The following is a 20,580-nucleotide window of genomic DNA, read 5'->3' as shown; positions in this document are numbered from 1 at the left end:
CGGCTGAGGCCACCCAGACAGACCAGGGGACACAGAAAGCAAAAGGAATAAATCCGCAATGAGCAATGAGCATGAGCTGGGGTCCATGGGACAATCTCCTTCTTGCCCACAAGTGCCCAAGGGGCTAGACACATACCATCCTCAGGGCCTGGACATATTGATCAGTTCTTTCCTGATCATTCATTTCCCCAAAGCGAGGCCGGGTCCAGAGCAGATGAGCCTGGCAGTCGCATACAGGGCGTACTGGCTGGACTTTCTCGTTCCCTTCGGGACTGGGCCAGGAAATGAACAGACACAGAGTAGTGAGTATGACCTGCTAGACTCCAGCGAGCGTGAAAACATGGCACAGGAACCTGCCCGCGAAATTGAGATGGGCCTCCGGTTACACCCGCAGTCCTCTCTGGGACATGAGTCTAGGCACAGGCTGTCAAAGAGGCACTAGAGCGTGAAGGGCCCTACAACCTAACACTCGCATATATGTCTGTTCCAGACGGGGGCCGCACAATGGGGCAGCCTCTTCTGTGTACCTGCAACGGGTGCTGACATAGCCAGTCACGGACCTTTGCTCTTATTTTATCCTGTGCAGATATAAATGGCCCACTCGTGCCTCTATAATATGTGTATAAATGGGAATTTACATAAAGTGCAGTGTGACAGGCCCAGTGCCCACCCCAAAGCTCGGGGCATACCTGCTCCTATGAAGGCTGTACCACACACAGTAGTCATCGTGGTGAGCTACCAGGCAGAGGGCCGAGCCCTGGGAGACGGGCTCCTCTCGCGGCAGGAAGTACACACACTGCATCCAGTGGTCCCGCCACTGCAATAGGAAACAAAATCGGCAGTCACTAAGCTGCAACAGGAGCGATGCTTCTAATCCAAGAGCCAAAACCCAAGCCCCAAATCAGTGTACAGGGTTACCACGCTGTGGACTACAGAGAGCTGCTGTGGCTGAAGAGATAAAGAAGAAAGAAGAGAAAGACGAAGAAAACTGTCCAGTCAGAGGCCGGAAAGCTTGCGGGAACACTGCTGGCTTTAGGGGGATAAAGCGTGGCTGAGGGCCGCAGTGCTCAAGAAGGGCTCAGGAGAGGGGACTCCAGCTCCTCCTGGGTGGGGGGCCCGGAGGGAGAGAGTGAAAGATGGAAAGAGGAAGGCAGACAGAAAGAAAGCAAGTGTGGCAAATGTTAACAATTGGTATATTTAAGTAACGGGTGCACCAGTGTTCATGTTCACTTATTCTGTGGCCTTACATTTTTTTCAAAATAAAAGTTGAGAAAACAGTACAGGAAAGTTTTGTTTTATTCTTTTAAATTAAATAATTTTTAAAGAAATGGAAAACTCCAAATTGTGAAACATGATTTACAATGATCCAGAGTCAAACTTTCAATTAGCTGTACTGATCCTTTTTGATGCCACAAATCCCACATACAGGATTGTATCCTTAAAAACCCAAACAAAGAAACAGCTGTATTTACATAAAAACGCACATTAGCCCTGGCCGGTTGGCTCAGCGGTAGAGCATCGACCCAGCATGTGGAAGTCCTGGGTTCGATTTCCAGCCAGGGCACACAGGAGAAGCGCCCATCTGCTTCTCCACCCCTCCCCCTCTCCTTCCTTTCTCTCTCTCTCTTCCCCTCTCGCAGCCAAGGCTCCACTGGAGCAACAGTTCGCCCAGACACTGAGGATGGCTCCCTGGCCTCCACCTCAGGCCCTGGGATGGTCTGGCCGCAACAGAGCAACGCCCCCCTGGTGGTGGGCATGCCAGGTGGATCCCGGTCGGGTGCATGCGGGGAGTCTGTCTGACTGCCTCCCTGCTTCTAACCTTGGGAGGGGGGGGGGGGGATGTATGTTACAGAATTATTTATACTAGCAAAAACTGGAACCAATCGAAACATCCAGCTGTTCAGAAATGGATAATAATTCCTTACACAGAGTACTCGCAGACATTTAAAACGATGAATATGAAGACTATGGTATAGTAGGGAAAAAACAAAAATGACTCTGAAAGAAACCCAAGAATGTGAAAAGAGACAAAGAAAGGGAGTTCTTTTCGATGGTAGGGCCATGAGTGATTTAATTTTGATTCATTTTTGTTTTGTATAATAAAGTTTATTACTCTTAGAATCTTTAAGCCTCTTTTTAAAAAATAAAGAATTGTCCTAAACAGTGGATCAACTCAGCTGAGCCCATTGTCTACTCACTCTGTGTCAGGACTGCGTCCTACTCTCCCTACTATTGAATTTAACTAAGAGGCAGGTGAGTGACATTACTGTACCTAAGATGTCTATTTGACAATAAAAGCTAAAAACCAAAAATCTAACCAGATACAGTCTGGAAAAAATAAGCAGTAACTGGAGGAGAAAAATAGGTTCTCTAAAAGCTGATGTTCTTTCTCTACTATGCAAATGGGTCCTAAGACAGAAGACGCCTTCCCCGTAACCCATCCGTGCTCCCAGGGTGCTTCCCTGTCGCCATGTCCTTCCCACACACCAGCCTTCCACGTCCTAATGCTACAGAGCTGACAGAACCCACTGTCTAAGGTGAGACAGGCTGAACAGATTTCAGATCAAGAGCAGTTTCATAAAGTCAGAAGGGAGATTCATTAGCAGCTCTTTGAATTCCTAACAGTCCAAAAGTCACAGCTGGTAGAAGGACACCACCACAGTCAGAAGACCTGGGGATGAGCACCCACCCCTGCGGCCCAAACACGAGGCTCCGCTCTAAGCACTGAGCCAGGCCAAGTCTCAGTCTGGACATTATATGGTTACCCAGCATGTCCTACATGAGGCACCAAGGAGGAAATCTACATAGTGCACTCCGAAGCTAGGCAAATGAAAAGAATTAACATTTTGCCTGACCAGGCGGTGGCGCAGTGGATAGAGCGTGGGACTGGGATGCCGAGGACGCAGGTTCGAGACCCCGAGGTCGCCAGTTTGAGTGCGGGCTCATCTGGTTTGAGCAAAGCTCACCAGTTTGGACCCAAGGTCTCTGGCTCGAGCAAGGGGTTACTCGGTCTGCTGAAGGCCCACAGTCAAGGCACATATGAGAAAGCAATCAATGAACTAAGGTGTCGCAATAAAAAACTGATCATTGATGTTTCTCATCTCTCCGTTCCTCTCTGTCTGTCCCTATCTGTCCCTCTCTCTGACTCTCTCTCTGTAAAAAAGAAAAGTATTAACATTTTTATGATACTCTTATGCTAATTTTGTAACCATCACACTCCTGGAGAGGAACAAAGCGGCCTAATGCCAATTTCAACTCTGGAGACTTTTGACATTCTCTCTCTCTCTCTCTCTCTCTCTCTCTCTCTCTCAGCCAGCAGAGGACAGAGGCTGTGGAAGAGGGAAGTTTGCACCCTCTGCCTGCAGACATGCCTGCCTGCCTGCCTGCCTGGGCCAGGGGACTGGAAGGTAGATGGGAGACGGGGAAGCTCACAAGCCCAGGGAAACCGACTGCAATCCTGCAGCAGTCATGTCCTTTGGGCCTATGCAGTAACTCAGGGAGCCAGGGAGCTGCTGGGGCCTTCCCCAAGTCACCTGGGCATACCCAGAACCAATCAAAACAAAGCCAGTATAGCAAGTGCTAACAGGAGGCCGGGACACAGAGAAAGGGAGCAAGGCCTCCCAGGCAGAGAGGGAAGCTTTGATTCCTCAGCTCTGAAGCAGCTTCCCTACTTTTCCCTGAGTGTGTATGCAGAGGGGTTGGTAACATATATACATAAGAAAAAATTCAAAAGAGATACAAAAAGGTCATGGAGTAAAAAAGAAAAAGTTTCTTTCCCACCCTTCACCTTTCAGCCCCCTTCCCAGAAGCAACCATTTTCACTGATTTCTACGAATTCTTCCAAAGGTACCCTTATACACACACACCACACATACACACTCATCTACATATATTCTTAGTTTTACTAACACCAGTATTGGCATACCACATACCATTCTGAGCCTCTACTTTTGCTTCATTCAATGAAATATCCTGGAGATTGTCCCACATCAGTGCACAGAGCACTGCTTCATTCACTGAACACAGGATGATGGACTTAGCCAGTCCTCTGGGGTGTCCTCTAGGGTGTTCCAGTCTTTTCTATTAAATCAGGACTGCAGCAGACTTTCTGTCTGGCCACAGCCATCAGGGAAGTCTTTTTTTTTTTTTTTTTTTTTTTTTTTTCTTCATTTTTCTTAAGCTGGAAACAGGGAGAGACAGTCAGACAGACTCCCGCATGCGCCCGACCGGGATCCACCCGGCACGCCCACCAGGGGCGACGCTCTGCCCACCAGGGGGCGATGCTCTGCCCATCCTGGGCGTCGCCATGTTGCGACCAGAGCCACTCTAGCGCCTGAGGCAGAGGCCACAGAGCCATCCCCAGCGCCCGGGCCATCTTTGCTCCAATGGAGCCTTGGCTGCGGGAGGGGAAGGGAGAGACAGAGAGGAAAGCGCGGCGGAGGGGTGGAGAAGCAAATGAGCGCTTCTCCTGTGTGCCCTGGCCGGGAATCGAACCCGGGTCCTCCGCACGCTAGGCCGACGAGGGAAGTCTTAAAAGGCTCAGTTAAGCCCTGGCCGGTTGGCTCAGCAGTAGAGCATCGGCCTAGCGTGCGGAGGACCCGGGTTCGATTCCCGGCCAGGGCACACAGGAGAAGCGCCCATTTCCTTCTCCACCCCTCCGCCGCGCTTTCCTCTGTCTCTCTCTTCCCCTCCCGCAGCCAAGGCTCCATTGGAGCAAAGATGGCCCGGGCGCTGGGGATGGCTCTGTGGCCTCTGCCTCAGGCGCTAGAGTGGCTCTGGTCGCAACATGGCGACGCCCAGGATGGGCAGAGCATCGCCCCTGGTGGGCAGAGCGTCGCCCCATGGTGGGCGTGCCGGGTGGATCCCGGTCGGGCGCATGCGGGAGTCTGTCTGACTGTCTCTCCCTGTTTCCAGCTTCAGAAAAATGAAAAAAAAAAAAAAAAAAAAAAGGCTCAGTTAAGTGATTTCAAGAAAACATGTAGCAGACTCACAAAATCTCTTAATGCCTAAATTACTTTCCATTCAAAACTCTTAAACCATCTATTTTGTGTGAAGAAGTTGTTCAATTAAAGGAATGTCTGTTAAACTAAAACAAAACAAAACAAAAATCAGGGTTTCAGTGAATATCCTGACACACGTCACTTTACACACATGCAAATCTATCCAGAGCCTAAATGTCTAGTAGTGGCGTCACTTCCCATTATGAGTGAGGCCTCACTGAACTCCATGGATGCTGACAATCATGTCCTGCTCTTCCCCACAGTTCCACCCAACTTTTTGAACTTTATCCACTACTAGATGAAAAATGGAATCTCACAAATCTTCATTGCTTTTACAGGTGAAGCTGAACCACTTTTCACATTAAGGAGTACTCTGTACTTCCTTTTCTGGAGTTCATGTCCTCTGCCTACTTACAACTGACCTGGGAAAGTAGGTTTCGAGACCATAGAAAATGGGGTGGTAGAGAGGCTGTGGTTCTTTTATTCCAAGCTGATCTGACAGGAGAACAAGCATATCAGAGCTTCCCTCTAGTTCACTCTGTTCACTGCTGCTGACCATGAACTTGGCCTGAGAGGTCTATCTTTTTTTTTGTATTTTTCTGAAGTTGGAAACGGGGAGGCAGTCAGACAAACTCCCGCATGTGCCCAACTGGGATCCACCCGGCATGCCCACCAGGGGGCGATGCTCTGCTCACCTGGGGCGTTGCTCTGTTGCAACCAGGGCCATTCTAGGGCCTGAGGCAGAGGCCATGGAGCCATCCTCAGCTCCCGGGCCAACTTTGCTCCAATGGAGCCTTGGCTGCGGGAGGGGAAGAGAGAGACAGAGAGGAAGGAGAGGGGGAGGGGTGGAGAAGCAGATGGGCGCCTCTCCGGTGTGCCCTGGCCAGGAATCAAACCTGGGACTCCTGCACGCGCCAGGCTGACGCTCTACCACTGAGCCAACGGGGTCTTTTTCTTTTTTAAAAAAAGAAAAAGAAAAAAGATTCTTTGACACCAATTCTGCACAGTCCCTTCTGGCTCTAAATCTTATAACTCTAAGATTCAAACATTTTACTTTCCCACAACAAAAAGTGGACAAGTTCCCTGATTTACATGAAAACATGCTCAGCTCCCGCCTCTTACCTGGAGCTCCTGCGGATCTGAGTGTGCCCAGAAGGGGGCCATGGTGCACTTGGTCTTCCCCTCAGGGTCCATTTCAATGTCCCACCAGGAGAGAACCACCTGAGCTCGGCCCGATGCCAGAGGTTCAAACTGCCTGCTATGGCAGGCTGCTGAGCTACTGACTGGCTTGCTGAAGTCCACACTGAGGAAGAATATTCAGGAACTTAAGCACATTTTAAGCTCACACTCTCCATCTCTCCATTTTTAAGTTTTTATGATGACCTCACCAGTAATGAGACTTGTTTGCAATGGATTCCTGCTATCAGAGGCAGGTAACATCAGCCGGTTGTTTTCCACTCAAAAAGAGAACTTCCAGACTGACTAGTGGTGGCACAGTGGATAGAGCATCAACCTGGGACCTCAGTGTCCAAGGTCACTAGCTTGAGCACAGGCTCACCAGCTCAACTGTGGGGTCACCGGCTTGAACATAGGATCATTAACATAAACACATGGTCACTGGCTTGAGCCCAAAGGTTGCTGGCATGAGCAAGGGGTCACTGGCTTCGTTGGAGCCCCCCAGTCAAAGGCATGTATGAGAAGCAATCAATGAACAACTAAGGTGCCACAACTATAAGTTGATGCTTCTCATCTTTCTCCTTTTCTATCCGTCATTATCTCTCTCTCTAAAAAAACAAAACAAAACAGAACTTCCATCCAAAGACACCAATTCCACCAAATGTCTCAAAGTGCCATCACCCAGGTTGCTCCTTGGTACCTGAACATAGGCAGCACGTCACTGAGGACAGTGAAGTCAGTGGGTGACACCTGGTTCAGCTGAATGTCATAGACAGAGGGTGCACCAGGGCATCTCTCCAGTTCCAAGGGCGGGAGGATGACCTGCTCGCCAGTGCCGGTCTGAACGCGAATGGGAAAGAGCTTGTTCCATGACCACATCCTTCTGGACTCCACCAGTTGCGCATAGACGGTTGCTCTGTGAGGCACGGCCTCACAATTTTCCTAAGTTTATATAAAAAATAAATAAATAAACCAGGCACAGTGACCTACATTAATTTCAACTGAACAAAAGAGGGATATTCCTTAATATTAGGCTAGTTCATTAACATCTAACACCTTACTACTATTAGCATAATCAACTATTTGCAGTCCAATGCCTTTGGGGAAAAAGAACCCTAGATTTGAAAAAGGATTATTTGTGACTGACCAGTGGTGGCACAGTGGATAGAGAATCAATGCTGAGGTCTCAGGTTCAAAACCCCAAGGTCGCCGGCTTGAGCGCAGGCTCATCAGCTTGAGCATGGATTCATCTGGCTTGAGTGTGCGATCATCGACATGACCCCATGATCACTGGCTTAAAGCCCAAGGTCACTGCCTTGGCTGAAGCCCCCCAATCAAGGTACATATGAGAAGCAATCAATGAACAACTAAAGTGCCACAAGTATGATTTGATGCTTCTCATCTCTCACCCTTCCTGTCTGTCTCTCACTAAAAGAATAAGTAAATAAATAAGGATTATATGTTATGCCTAAAATGATTTATGTCAGATAAGTTCCTAGCTCCCTGACATTCTTAAATAACTTCAAAAATAAACCTTAATTGCCAGCATGCTGATTAACTCCCACACAGACTTTGAAGAAAGAGTCCAATTCTTCCTGCTAAGCGCTAATTCTGGCACCGGGCTCAGAGCTTTCCTTCAGGGCAGCTCTTGCCCAGAAACCAGAACCCTCTTCTCACACAGTCAGATGGACAAGTGTCCGCCCTCAATTAACCTGCCCTCCAGACCTCACCAGGCACTGCCAACCACTCTCCTCGCTTGGCTTTGGCTGCAGTCCCTCATTCAGTTTTCCTCCTATCTCATTCGTTCACCGACACCCTCCACACACCAGACACTAGGGGCCCAGCTGTGAAGAGGCGGCTCACAGCTGCTACCATGTAGAAATGACAAGCACTGGGATTCTCTACCTCAGCACTAGTGAACTCTTGAGCCAGAAGATCCTTTGTTGCAGGGACAGTAGAATATTTAGCAATACCCCGGGCCTCCACCCATAAGATAATAGCAGCACCCCCTTGCTCAGTTGTGATGCAGACACAGTCTGGATGAGAAGTGCCGCTCTAGCTGCACTCCCACTCCCTCTGCCCATCCCTCACCTAGGGCATGCCCCAGAGACCTGTCTGGTGTGGACACGCTTTTTCTCTCCACATAAAAGAGTAACTTCAATCACCCCGGCTTCATTTACCAAATACCATGTATCTAAAGGCCATTTGGTCCCTTCTCCCTGGCTGACCCTCAGACAACTCAAACCCTGTCTAAACCGGACAAATCCAACTCCACTCATTTCTCACCTTCCCAGGCCAGGTCCTCTCATACTTCCAATTGACAGGCAGCACCACCATCCAATCCAGTCACCCCAGCCCTAACCCCTGGCATCATCCTCAATGCCTCCCATCTAAGTAATCACCAAGCCCTGACCACCTTCATCCTCCCTGAGTCTACCTCTCCACACCCATTTCTATAGCTTTGCCTGAGGCACACCTCAGCCCAGCACCTGGATGAGTCCAACCACCTTTCTGCCTCTGGTCTTGTTCCCCAACGGCTTTCTACCTGCTGCCTGCAAACGCAGCCCCTTGCTAAGCACTGTTCAGTGGTGCCATGCTGTCTTCTGGAGCATAGCAGCCCTTCTCGGTCTAGCCCTGCCCCGCATGCCACCCATCTCTCTAACCCCACCTCCCACACTACACACAATCCAAACTACTTGCAGGATCGGGGAGCCATGCACCAGTTCACCTTCACGCTTTTGTTTATGCTGATCGCCTCTGCTGTAAATAGCCCCGCACCTGCCAGCCAACAACTGATCACTCTTCAAGACTAATTCAGCTCAAGTGTCACCTTCTTCAACCCTCTTCCTTCCTCCAACCAAGCGGGCAGGCTCTCACCCCACTGGCCACCATCAGTGCACAACTCAAACTGTACTATGATAACTTGCTCACCTACCTGCCTCCCCATCAGCTCACCTTAATATTCTTGGTATCCAAAAAAGGAACTGGCAAAATGAAGGTGCTCAATAAATGTGTTTTCTAAGATCAATCCCGGGTCAACACCACATGGACTATCTGTTAGACATGCCAGCATCCTGGTTCCATGACATCCAAAGAGACAGGAAGAGTCAGGGCAATGGAAGCTTTTGTGTGCCAGCCCTAACTCCTTCACACTCACACACAGGGTGGGCAGATGGGTGATCAGAGTGGACAGTGCATACCTGGCCACTACAGGCCAGCTGGGAGAGGAAACTGAGGGTAGCTATCTGCCTACTGTTTCAATCTGATGAATTAGAAAAAGACAAATTGGGCAACATTAACATAAATTCTAAATATACTTGTCCTCTGTTTCAGGGATATAGCTAGTTCGTAGTTTTCAAATGGAGTTAAAGAAGTTGTTACTACTGAAGTTACTAGAAAAGGGTTTTACTCTTAGGAAACAATGAGACATCTCACAAAGTGTGTGGATCTACAGAACAATCAAAATCACACGCTAACCCTGTGAATAATGTGAACTCTGGTCCCGACTGTCCTGGAAGGAGACCTCTTCCTTACTTCGAGGGAACCAAGAACCCCCAAAGAGGCGTCTGGCTGGGACGGTTTCACCCCACAGGGCAGGTGCTGGCAGAAGCAGCAGACACGCTCCCCTGGCTGGCCTTCGCCTCTGGGGCTCCAACTCCAGTTTACGTCCATACAAAAGTAAGACCAACATCTATAAAATATTATTTTCAATATGTCTCTCTTTTCAAAGAAACTATCAAAGATTAGCACTACCCAAACCCCCTCACCTGTATGTCTGGCCTTCAAGGCCTCCTACCATCCTCTCTGTTCTCTGCCATTAGGTCACAGCGCCCCAGGCTGATGCTCTCAGAGACCCATGAAACAGGACCCTCTACCTGGTACTCTCTCCTCAGTGCCTTTCCCAATTCCATCCTCTCCACATGCCTCTTTGACCTTTTCTCGCAGTCCTAAATCATGTCTGCGGTTCTTCTGTCGGCCTCTCCAATCAGCGCCTCCATCCTCGCCATCACTGACTAGTGTGGGTTAGAGCAACAGGGTGTCTTATACTTCTCCCAAGACCAAAACACTTTTATACACAGGTGACACTCAAAGAATGTTTGCTGAATTGAACTGAATTTGAAAATTGTTTGCTTTCAGAAGGGGAGGAGGAGAGATAAGAAGCATCAACTTATAGTTGCATCACTTTGTTTGATTGCTTCTCATACAGGCCTTGCCCAGGGGACTCAAGCTGAGCCAGTGACCCCTTGATCCAGCCAGGGACCTTGGGATCATGTTGATGATCCCGTGCTCAAGCTGGTGACCCCACACTCAAGCTGGCAAGCCTGTACTAAAGCCGACAAGCCTGCACTGGCGATCTTAAGAGTTTCAAACCAGACCCTCTGTGTCCTGGGTCAACGGTTTATCCACTGTGACACCACTAGTCAGGCTGGAGATAGTTTCTGGCTTTTTTACTCTAATCTACTAAGACTTGGCATTTAAGAGGCACAGAGTCAAAATAAAGAATTGAGAGCCCTGGCTGGTTGGCTCAGCAGTGGAGCCAACCTGGCATGTGGAAGTCCTGGGTTTGATTCCCGGCCAGCACCCATCTGCTTCTCCACCCTTCCCCCTCTCCTTTCTATCTCTCCTTCCCCTCTCATAGCCAAGGCTCCATGGGAGCAAAGTTGGCCCAGGCGCTGAGGATGGCTCCATGGCCTCCACCTCAGGCACTAGAATGGCTCTGGTTGCAGTGAAGCAACATCCCAGATGGGCAGAGCATCGCCCCCTGGTGGGCATGCCGGGTGGAACCTGGTCAGGTGCATGTGGGAGTCTGTCTGGTCCTGCCCCCTTGCTTCTCACTTTGGAAAAATACAAAATAAATAAATAAATGAATGAATCGAGGGGAGCACTCAGGTACATGGAGAAGTACTGAGGGCTTGGGCTGTAAAGAGCATGGTGTATGGGTTTCCCTACCTGCACAAGATGCCTGTGAGCATGCTCATAGGAAGGCAGTGCTCCCTCCCCAATAAGTTCCGTGTCAAATAGCTCTGTGATCAGGATGTTGGCACGACATGGCATGTCACCATCTGAGAAACGTAAGGAAGCAGAGTCATAAGGAAGCAACATATAAAAAAAATACTAACAGCAAGTGGATGCAAGATAAAAATTATAAGTCATTAAATTGAAAACACATATAAATGTTAATTTATTAGAAGTGTCATGCCTCGACTAACTTTGCAATAGTTTAGCAAAAAAAAAAAAAAAAATTAAAAAAAAATCCACATACATGTATGTATCTCAAAATGTTAACTATTGGTCTTTTTTTAAAAGATTTTATTTATTGACTTTAGAGAGAAGAGAGAGAAGAGAGAGAAGGAGAAGAGGGGGCAGAGCAGGAAGCATCAATTTGGTAGTAGTTACTTCTTGTATGTGCCCTGACCAGGCAAGCCCAAGGTTTCACACTGGCGACCTCAGCATTCCAGGTCAGTGCTTCATCCACTGCACCGCCACAGGTCAGGCACTACTGGTAAGTCTTGGTTAAGGGAATATGAGGTTCACTGTACTATTACTCTTTCAACTTTTCTGTATATAAATTAACAATTAAACTATTAATTATTAAATTAGCAAATTTATTTGAAAAGCAAAAACTAAATGCTGATACTTCAAATATTTCCAGGCTGCAGACAGGAAGAGAAAACTAAAGCAAGAAAGAGAGGCTGACTGAATCCACTGATAACCAGGGTTCAGAATCCCCAGTTCCTTACACTAAATTCCTCTGAATTAAGTTCATTTCTTGCTATAAAACAATTCCCCAAATAGAAGTTGTTTGGGAAAGTAGGGTTATAGAGGATCTTTCTATTAACTCTATTTTCTAAACCGCTGTAATGTAATGTAATGTTACTTCTACAGTTAAAATTTTTAATGAGCCAAGAGACAAACAGGCTTTGAAAGGAGAACAGGCATCATGGAGAATTAACTAAACACTCCTAATGGCTCATGGATTACAATTTGAAAAGCCCACTCATCTTCCTACAGAGAAGACAAGTCTCACTGATGATGCAAAGAAAGAAGCACTAAAGTGGTTCAAAAAATAGTGTAGCAGAGAGCCTGAACCCTGAGTCATGGAGACCTGGGCTTTGAGCCTGCTTTCTAGCCTTGAACCCTCAGTGCTGACCATCAGTCACCTCTTAAGTGGGGGTAATGAGATCTGCTCCACGCAGCAGTGGTTAGGTGCTAGCAAAGGTAAAAACTGTCCACTTCCTATGAAGTACCCTTGTGCTCAATGGCAATATGCCGTAAAAGGAGGCTAAGATGAAACTTCCGTCCCCTGGCAAAGAGATTACCCTCCCGAGTGGCCCTGCCTATCTTCTCTGATATCATGCCAAACTCCAACTGAAATACACTGTCCAAATTCTGCCAATCACACCCCACTCCATGCACCACTTCTCCCTCTGATGTTTCCACCTCTATGAATGGCATCACCAGTCACAAAGCCAGAAACCTGGGCACCGTTTACTAGCTCCAGGAGAGTAGGCACCCTGACTGGTCTGTCCACCCCTGTACCCCACTGCCTAGAACAAGACCTAGCACCCAGTAACAGTCAGCAAGCATTAGCTGAATTTTTTATTCCTTCCTGTCAACACCCTACATCCAATCAATCCCCAAGCCCTGACAAAGCTACCTCATGAATAATTTTCAAGCTAATTATGTAACTTAAAATGATTTATTGCCCAATTTTTATTCAAATAAATAAAGTTTTACGATCCAGTGAATTTCAACAGACACTCTTGAGAGCTTGGCATCTAGCATGTGGGTGCTAATGTGGAAGGGTGCTCAGGGGTGCGGCGAGAGCCTGAGGAGGGTGCTTACCCGGTGCCCGTAAGTCTTACCCAGTGACTGCATGGGTGGGCCCAGGCCTCCAGTCACATGCCTCAGCGTGGTGCCCATCCATCTCTGGGAAACAGGCAACAAACTCGGATGCTATTTTTAAAAAGGTCTGAGAACAGAACCTTGGAAAACACGCATTTGGGGGAGAAAGAAAGCTGTGAGATATCGCTGAGGCCTGGCAAGAGAGGTCCCAGGGAGACTAGATGGCAGAAGTACCAAAGCTGCAGTGTTTGAGGGGGAAAGCAGAGGGAGGACCATCAACCTTGGGGATAGGAAAGCCACCTGTAAAGTTGAGGGAGTGGGAACAAAGTCCCATTTACAAGGGGCTAAGGACCAAGCAAAGTTGACAATCTACCCACTAAACAAAAATTACTGGCCTTTCATGCCAGGCAGATAGATGCAAGCTAGTAAATTAAATAATTAATAAAACCACACAATCCATGAGCTCAGGATGTTTCAGTTCTGTAGACATTAAATACATAATTACATAATGATTTCATTATTGCAGTGGTAAGTGCTACAAAGAAAAAGTATTAAGAAAGTATGTAAGGGGTCTGGCCTAACGCAGGGTGTGTGTGAACAACACAGAGCCTGGAAGAGGTCACAGTGTCACGGACAGAGTGACATGGCAAAGGCTACTCTGCAGGTCAGTCTCTGTGCTGTCAAGACAGACAAACTTTATCACACAACATAATCAACAGTTCAAATGCCATAGACGTTCACTTGAAACCTATGTACTCTTATTGATCAATATCACCCCATTAAATTTAATTTCTAAGTTAAAAATAAAAACTTTAAAAATTAAATGATTTTACCTCTGGCCAAAATTAACTGGGATCAGACTTATCTATCCACTGTAATCAACTAGAACACCAGACAAAATATATGTAACAAGTGTTTTCAGATGTTGAACAAGAGGCAACACACACACACACACACCAGCAATACAGCTTGTTCCCCAGGAAAAGAAACAAACCAAGTGACCCCCTACTACTGCTCTGGCTTTCAGCCAGTAGGCTCTTTCTACCCAGGGTGCAGGAGTGAGAAAGCAAGCAGAGCACAGCACTCCTGCTGAGTTAAGGAGAAAGCAACTGGAGTTCAGGGAAGTGGAAATAGCTGGGATTTGCAGGGAAGAGAACCAGAGAGGAAGTTACACAGGAAAGGGCTTCAGAAATCTGCACAGGGCTCCCTGTAGGTCTCTTGTTAAATGTATTCACACACATAGCGTAAGACTCAAGAAGGCTGGGTAAAAATAACCATGTAGCTATATGGTAAACAATTTCTGAGTTCACAGAGGACTGGGAAACACTACAGGTCTGATCAGCCAGCATGCAGGCACTGAGCAGAGACCCTAGAAAGGTCATGTCTTACTAGTATGGCTAAAGTAGCTTTAGAGAAGTGGCTCTCAACAAAGGACAATTTTGTCTCCACCCTCCACCATGGGACATTTGGCAACGTCTGGAGACATTTTTGGATAGCACAAATGGGGAAGGAGGTGCTACTGACCTCTACTGGTTAGAGGCCATGGATAAACATCCTACAATGTGTAGCATAACTCCCTATCCCCTCAAAAGAATTATCAGACCCAAAATGTTAACAGTGCTGCTGCTGAGAAAACATGACTTAAAGCTACTCTAACCTTCAACAAAACAAGCCTTGAAAGGATCAAACTGACCTGCAAGTAACCCAATTGCATGCCAGATGAAGCTTTTAAAGGAAGACAACAAAATCCAGCACTTAGCAATGCAAAAGTCCCACTATACACAGCATCCAAATAAAAACTGCTAGATATGCCAAGAAAGAAAATGCTACCCAGAACTAGGATAACAGAATAAACCCCTAAAAGACAGAAATTTCAGAGATTAAAAACATCCAATACCAGTAATGAAAAGTTAACTAGATCTGCTTAACATCAGATAAGACACCACATAGAAAGGATCAGTGAACCTAAAGACCTATCCAAGACTTAAACGTGTCCATCAATAGGTGAAAGGGCAAACAAATTATAGTATGGCCACAAATGAAGAGCTGCTTAGCAACAGAAGAGAATGAATTCTCAATACACAGAACAATGGGTCAAAATCTTAAGAGCAATATGCAACAGAAAAGAATGCAAGAACAAAAAATATACACTGATTCCACTTACTCAAAATTCTAGAAAAGGCAGATCTAATTTAGATTGAAGAAAGCAGATCTGCCTGACCAGTGGTAGTGCAGTGGATAGAGCGTCAACATACAATGTTGAGGTTGCCGGTTCAAAACCCTGGGCTTGCCTGGTCAAGGCACATATGGGAGTTGATGATTCCTACTCCTCCCCTCCTTATCTCTCTCTCTCTCTCTCTAATATAAGTAAATAAAATCTTGTAAAAAAAAAAAAAAAGAAGAAGAAAGCAGATCAGTATGTGCCTCAGACCAAGGGCTATGGGAGGAATTGATGCAAATGGTACTGAAGAATCTCTTTAGGCATGATGGAGATATTCTATTATCTTGATTGTAGTGGTTTTATAAGTGTATTTAAATTTGTCAAAACTCATAAAACTATACACTTAAAATAAGTGCATTAACCATATGTAATTTAGACCTCAATAATGTTGATTAAAAATGGAATGGCTGTTGTCTGACCATGCGTTGGCACAGTGAATAGAGCATCAAACTGGGATGCAAAGGATTCAGGTTCAAATCTCCGAGATGCCGGCTAAAGTGCGAGCTCATTCGGCTTGAGCACAGGGTTGCTGGCTTGAATGTGGGATCATAGCCATGACTTCATGGTCACTGGCTTGAGCCCAAAGGTCGCTGGCTTGAAGCCCAAGGTTGCTGGCTTGAACCCAGGGTCACTGGCTTGAGCAAGGGGTCACTTGCTCTGCTGTAGCCCCCTACCCCTGGTCAAGGCACATATGAGAAAGCAATCATTGAACAACTAAAGTGCTGTAACCAAGGATTGATGCTTCTCATCTCTCTCCCTTCCTGTCTGTCTGTCCCTGGCTGTCCCTCTGACTCTCTCTGTCTCTGTCAATAGATATAGATAGATAGATAGATAGATAGATAGATAGATAGATAGATAGATAGATAGATAATAAAAATGGGATGGGTGTCATCTAATATGCCAAGGTTGTGGATTTAATCCCCACAGGGCACATACAAGAATTAACTAGTAAATGTATAAATGGATGGAACTAATCGATGTTTCTCTCTCTTTCTCCCTTCTTCTCTCTCTAAAACCAATAAATTTTTCAACATTAATAAAAATAATTAGGCCCTGGCCGGTTGGCTCAGCGGTAGAGCGTCGGCCTGGCGTGCGGGGGACCCAGGTTCGATTCCCGGCCAGGGCACATAGGAGAAGCGCCCATTTGCTTCTCCACCCCCCCTCCTTCCTCTCTGTCTCTCTCTTCCCCTCCCACAGCCAAGGCTCCATTGGAGCAAAGATGGCCCGGGCCCTGGGGATGGCTCCTTGGCCTCTGCCCCAGGCACTAGAGTGGCTCTGGTCGCGGCAGAGCGACACCCTGGAGGGGCAGAGCATCGCCCCCTGGTGGGCACAGCGCTGCCCCTGGTGGGCGTGCCGGGTGGATCCTGGTCGGGTGCATGCGGGAGTCTGTCTGACTGTCTCTCCCCGTTTCCAGCTTCAGAAAAATACAAAAAAATAAATAAATAAATAAAAAATAAAAATAATCAGATAATGATTTGTGCATTCTTTTGTATTTGTTTCTTTTTTTTTGTATGACAGAGACAGAGAGACTGAGAGAGGGACAGACAGACAGGAAGGGAGAGAAATGAGAAGCATCAATTCTTCGTTGCAGCTCCTTAGTTGTTCAGATTGCTTTCTCATATGTGCCTTGACAGGGGGAGCGCCAACAGAGTGAGTGACCCCCTTGCTCAAGCCAGCGACCATGGGGTCATGTCTATGACTCCACACTCAAGCCAGCGACACAGTGCTCAAACCGGTTACCTTGAAGTTTCGAACCTGGATTCTCTGCGTCCCAGTCTGATGCTCTATCCATTGTGCCACCACCTGGTTAGGCATGTGTATCATGTTTTAAAAATAAGTAAAAGGGACACTCCCTTCTTTTGTGCATGTTTCAGATTCTCCATAAAAGTTTGTTTATGGCCTGACCAGGTGGTGGCGCAGTGGATGGAGCGTCGAACTGGGATGCGGAAAGACCCAGGTTTGAGACCCCGAGGTCGCCAGCTTGAGCGCGGGCTCATCTGGCTTGAGCAAAGAGCTCACCAGCTTGGACCCAAGGTCGCTGGCTCCAGCAGGGGGTTACTCGGTCTGCTGAAGGCCCACGGTCAAGGCACATGTGAGAAAGCAATCAATGAACAACTAAGAAGTCGCAACGCGCAACGAGAAACTGATGATTGATGCTTCTCATCTCTCTCCGTTCCTGTCTGTCTGTCCCTGTCTATCTCTGCCTCTGTAAAAAAAAAAAAAAAGAAAAAAAAAGAAAAGTTTGTTTATGAACAGGAGAAAAATGCTGACTTTCGGTGATGCCTCATACTAAAACACTGCACTTTTAACAACTGGGGTGATACCCATAACCTGACCCCCAGAAGCTTCTTTCACAAATCTTCCCATTGTGCTCTCCAGGGATCAATGGCATCGTGTGAAATTTTAGAAATCCAGTTCAAACTCCTAGACTACGGAAAATATTCTGGAAACGTGGAGAGATTGTGCTATGGCGGCAAATCCCTCACGTCAGATGCTGAAGCAAGATGTCAGAACTAAGCAAAATTCTTTCTGCTGTCTACTTAGTTTCACTCCGTCTGATAAAGTTTGAGAAACTCACGGAGAGCTGAGCCACGCAAGAATTCCAACTTGCTTAAAGCAAAAGAAGGTTTTGTTTGCATCGGAGCTATTGCTCTGGTTTGCTCACTGCTGATGTGTTTTTAGATAACAGAAATAAACTAGTAGAGAAGCAAAGTGCTTATACTCAGACCCATGGAGAGACCATATATCTCTGCAATTACCTGAATACATTTATTCCAGTTAACTTGAATAAGCCTTTTCCACCCTCTCAGAAAAGCAAGTAAAGCTATCAACACAATAAGTATTGATCTTACCTGGCCCCACGGTCACCTCCGTAGAATGCTTGTTAATAACCTTAATCTTATGACTGAAGCCATTTTTCTCCACAATCTTCACAGCAGCATCAGCCATAGGCTTAAAAACCTAGAAATAAAAGCCAAAACCCAAGAAAAATAAGCAATTTAATAACATCCTAACACCTGTGATGAACAAGATGTTCCTTGATTGTAGTTCTAAGATTTGAAGTAAAAGAGGACTATATTACAGAATTTCCTTCCAAATATACAAAATACAAAATAATAACTTTGTCACTATTCAAGATGTAGGTGAAATCTTTCTTTGGGCCTACTTAATTGAAATATACAGGACTTCATCTGTGTAACTTTAATACTTTATTCACCAGACGTCTGTCATGAAAATGAATACAAAGGAATGAGATTCCACTGGGTTTAACTTGCTGCTAGGAGTCCCCAGACACAGGGGGAATGCAAGGAATCCCAAGGAGGTTGCACTACCCAGTAAGGACAGCAGGTGTCAGTGCCACGCTAGAGGGAGCAGGAAGAGGACTAGTCTCATAAAACTGTGATCTGTGACTTGAAACAGTAAGACTGTTAAAAGTAAAACCTACCTGTAAGCAAAACTGTCCCAAATCTGCAATGCTGGAGGATACCACCTATATTTTCTTATGGTATTCAAGGCCCTCCATAATATAAACAACCTTGCTTTCCCCACCCTCACCGTTCCTCCAACCCTATTTCCCCCCACAAGTGATGCTCCAGCCACACTCACTGTTCCTAGGCAAACCTGAGTCTTCACTGCCCTAGCCCCACCTGCCAAGCAAACCCAACGTCTCAGGGCAGCACAAAAAAAACCCTCTCCAGAAGTCTTTCCTGAACCCTTCGCATGGCAGTAAACATAAGCCCCTCCCAATTCCTACAATTTAGATCAGTAGTTTTTGACTGCTGGTCTGCAAAAAGAGTTACCCACCCTGATTTGATTATAAACTAATTTAGATTATACAGCTCCGGCCACATTAGAGTATAAAACATACAGCCACACAAAGAAGGAAAATACAACAAACTGATAAAGTGACTGGTCACAATGACAAGATTTCCTTTTTTTTTTTAAGTCTTTATGCATTTTCTACCATGAACACATACTTTTTTTTTTTAAACTAGAATCAAGGGGAAATGATATACAGTATTCTTTTGTAAAGAACACCTGTGAACTCAGCTAGGAAAAAAAATCTTCACAATCTGTTGCACATTATTTCTAGGATCTGGCTTAATATGTAGTCTAAGGAACTCACACCCTCAGTTCTCACCAATCACTCTGCCTCTTCCCCAAAAGTACCATGAGCTCACACATCCCCGAAGGTCCTCCCACCTCCTGACATAGCTCATCTTGTCCGCTGAGCCTTCAGGATCTGACCATTCATCACCTCCATCTCCTTAGCCACCAAAAACTCAAGATCTCACCCAAAATAATGCCTGGAATGGACCCTAAAGTTGGCTTCCCAACATCATTCTGTGTCCTCCCCTGCTACTCAAATCACTTTGGAACCTCCTTTCAATTGGTGCATCTGTCTGGTCTAAGGGCAACTGAATCCTTCTTGATGAAGATAGGGAAGTTAAGTGGGATTTAACCTTATTCTGTCCAATGACACCCAAGGACAAGTTTGCTAGATATTCCTAGGAAAGCTCTTGGTTTTAAAAAGGGAAACATGCCTGACCAGGCGGTGGCACAGTGAATTGAGCATCGGATTGGGACGCGGAGGACCCAGGTTTGAAACCCCAAGGTTGCTGGCTTGAGCGTGGGATCAACTGGCTTAGACGTGAGCTCATCCAGCTTGAGCATGGGCTCATCAGCCTGAGCATGGGGTTGCTGGCTTGAGTCCAGGGTCGCTAGGCACATATGAGAAAGCAATCAGTGAACAACTAAAGTGCTGCAACAAAGAACTGATGCTTCTCATCTCTCTCCCTTCCTGTCTGTCCTTCTCTCTGACTCTCCCTCTGTCTCTGTCAAAAAAAAAAAAAAAAAAAAAAAAAGGGAAAATGTGAGGAAGCCAGGACCATGCTTTGTTTTCAAGGCATTTGCCAAAGGAATCACAGGCTAGACCAGTTAAATGAGATGGAAAAACCTTAGAGCATAGTTCTATCAGTTCTGTTGAAAAACATGTTCTCACTTGATTTCTAATCAGCAGTCCACAATATTTACCACACCCAACCGGAATGCATTCTTTCCCACAAGAAAGCATCTTCCTCAGAAGTCTTCTTACTAGTCTATGACTTTGTTGCACTCTCAGATACTTGCATTAGAAAACATACACACTCTCTCTCTCTCTCTCTTACACACACACACACACACACACACACACAAACACACATGCATACCCTCCCATAGAAGCTACCACTGTGGACAGAGCTCCATAATTAGGACCCAGAAAACCAAAGCTCCAATTCTAGCTTTCCGGGTTATTAACTGTGAAACTTTAGAGTGAGACTTGGACCTCTCATCTTA

The 20,580-nt window shown here is 46.4% G+C and overlaps 1 protein-coding gene across 3 annotated transcripts in view; it reads right to left on the bottom strand.

Moving 5' to 3' along the window:
* The window catches only part of PRMT7 (protein arginine methyltransferase 7), a 58,057-nt gene that overhangs the window by 11,152 nt on the left and 26,325 nt on the right, over window positions 1–20,580 (bottom strand). For all 3 annotated transcript variants that reach the window (XM_066348917.1, XM_066348915.1, XM_066348916.1), the window contains exons 5-10: window positions 18,096–18,204; window positions 11,127–11,239; window positions 6,877–7,118; window positions 6,123–6,303; window positions 690–817; window positions 137–272 (exon numbers count right to left, since the gene is read on the bottom strand). In XM_066348917.1, coding sequence (XP_066205014.1) covers window positions 137–272; window positions 690–817; window positions 6,123–6,303; window positions 6,877–7,118; window positions 11,127–11,239; window positions 18,096–18,204 — 909 coding nt within the window. The remainder of the gene's footprint in view (window positions 1–136; window positions 273–689; window positions 818–6,122; window positions 6,304–6,876; window positions 7,119–11,126; window positions 11,240–18,095; window positions 18,205–20,580) is intronic.

This window comes from Saccopteryx leptura, chromosome 9 (genome assembly GCF_036850995.1).
Source record: "Saccopteryx leptura isolate mSacLep1 chromosome 9, mSacLep1_pri_phased_curated, whole genome shotgun sequence".
Taxonomy (NCBI): Eukaryota; Metazoa; Chordata; class Mammalia; order Chiroptera; family Emballonuridae; genus Saccopteryx; species Saccopteryx leptura.
This window is presented reverse-complemented; position numbering and strand designations above follow the sequence as displayed.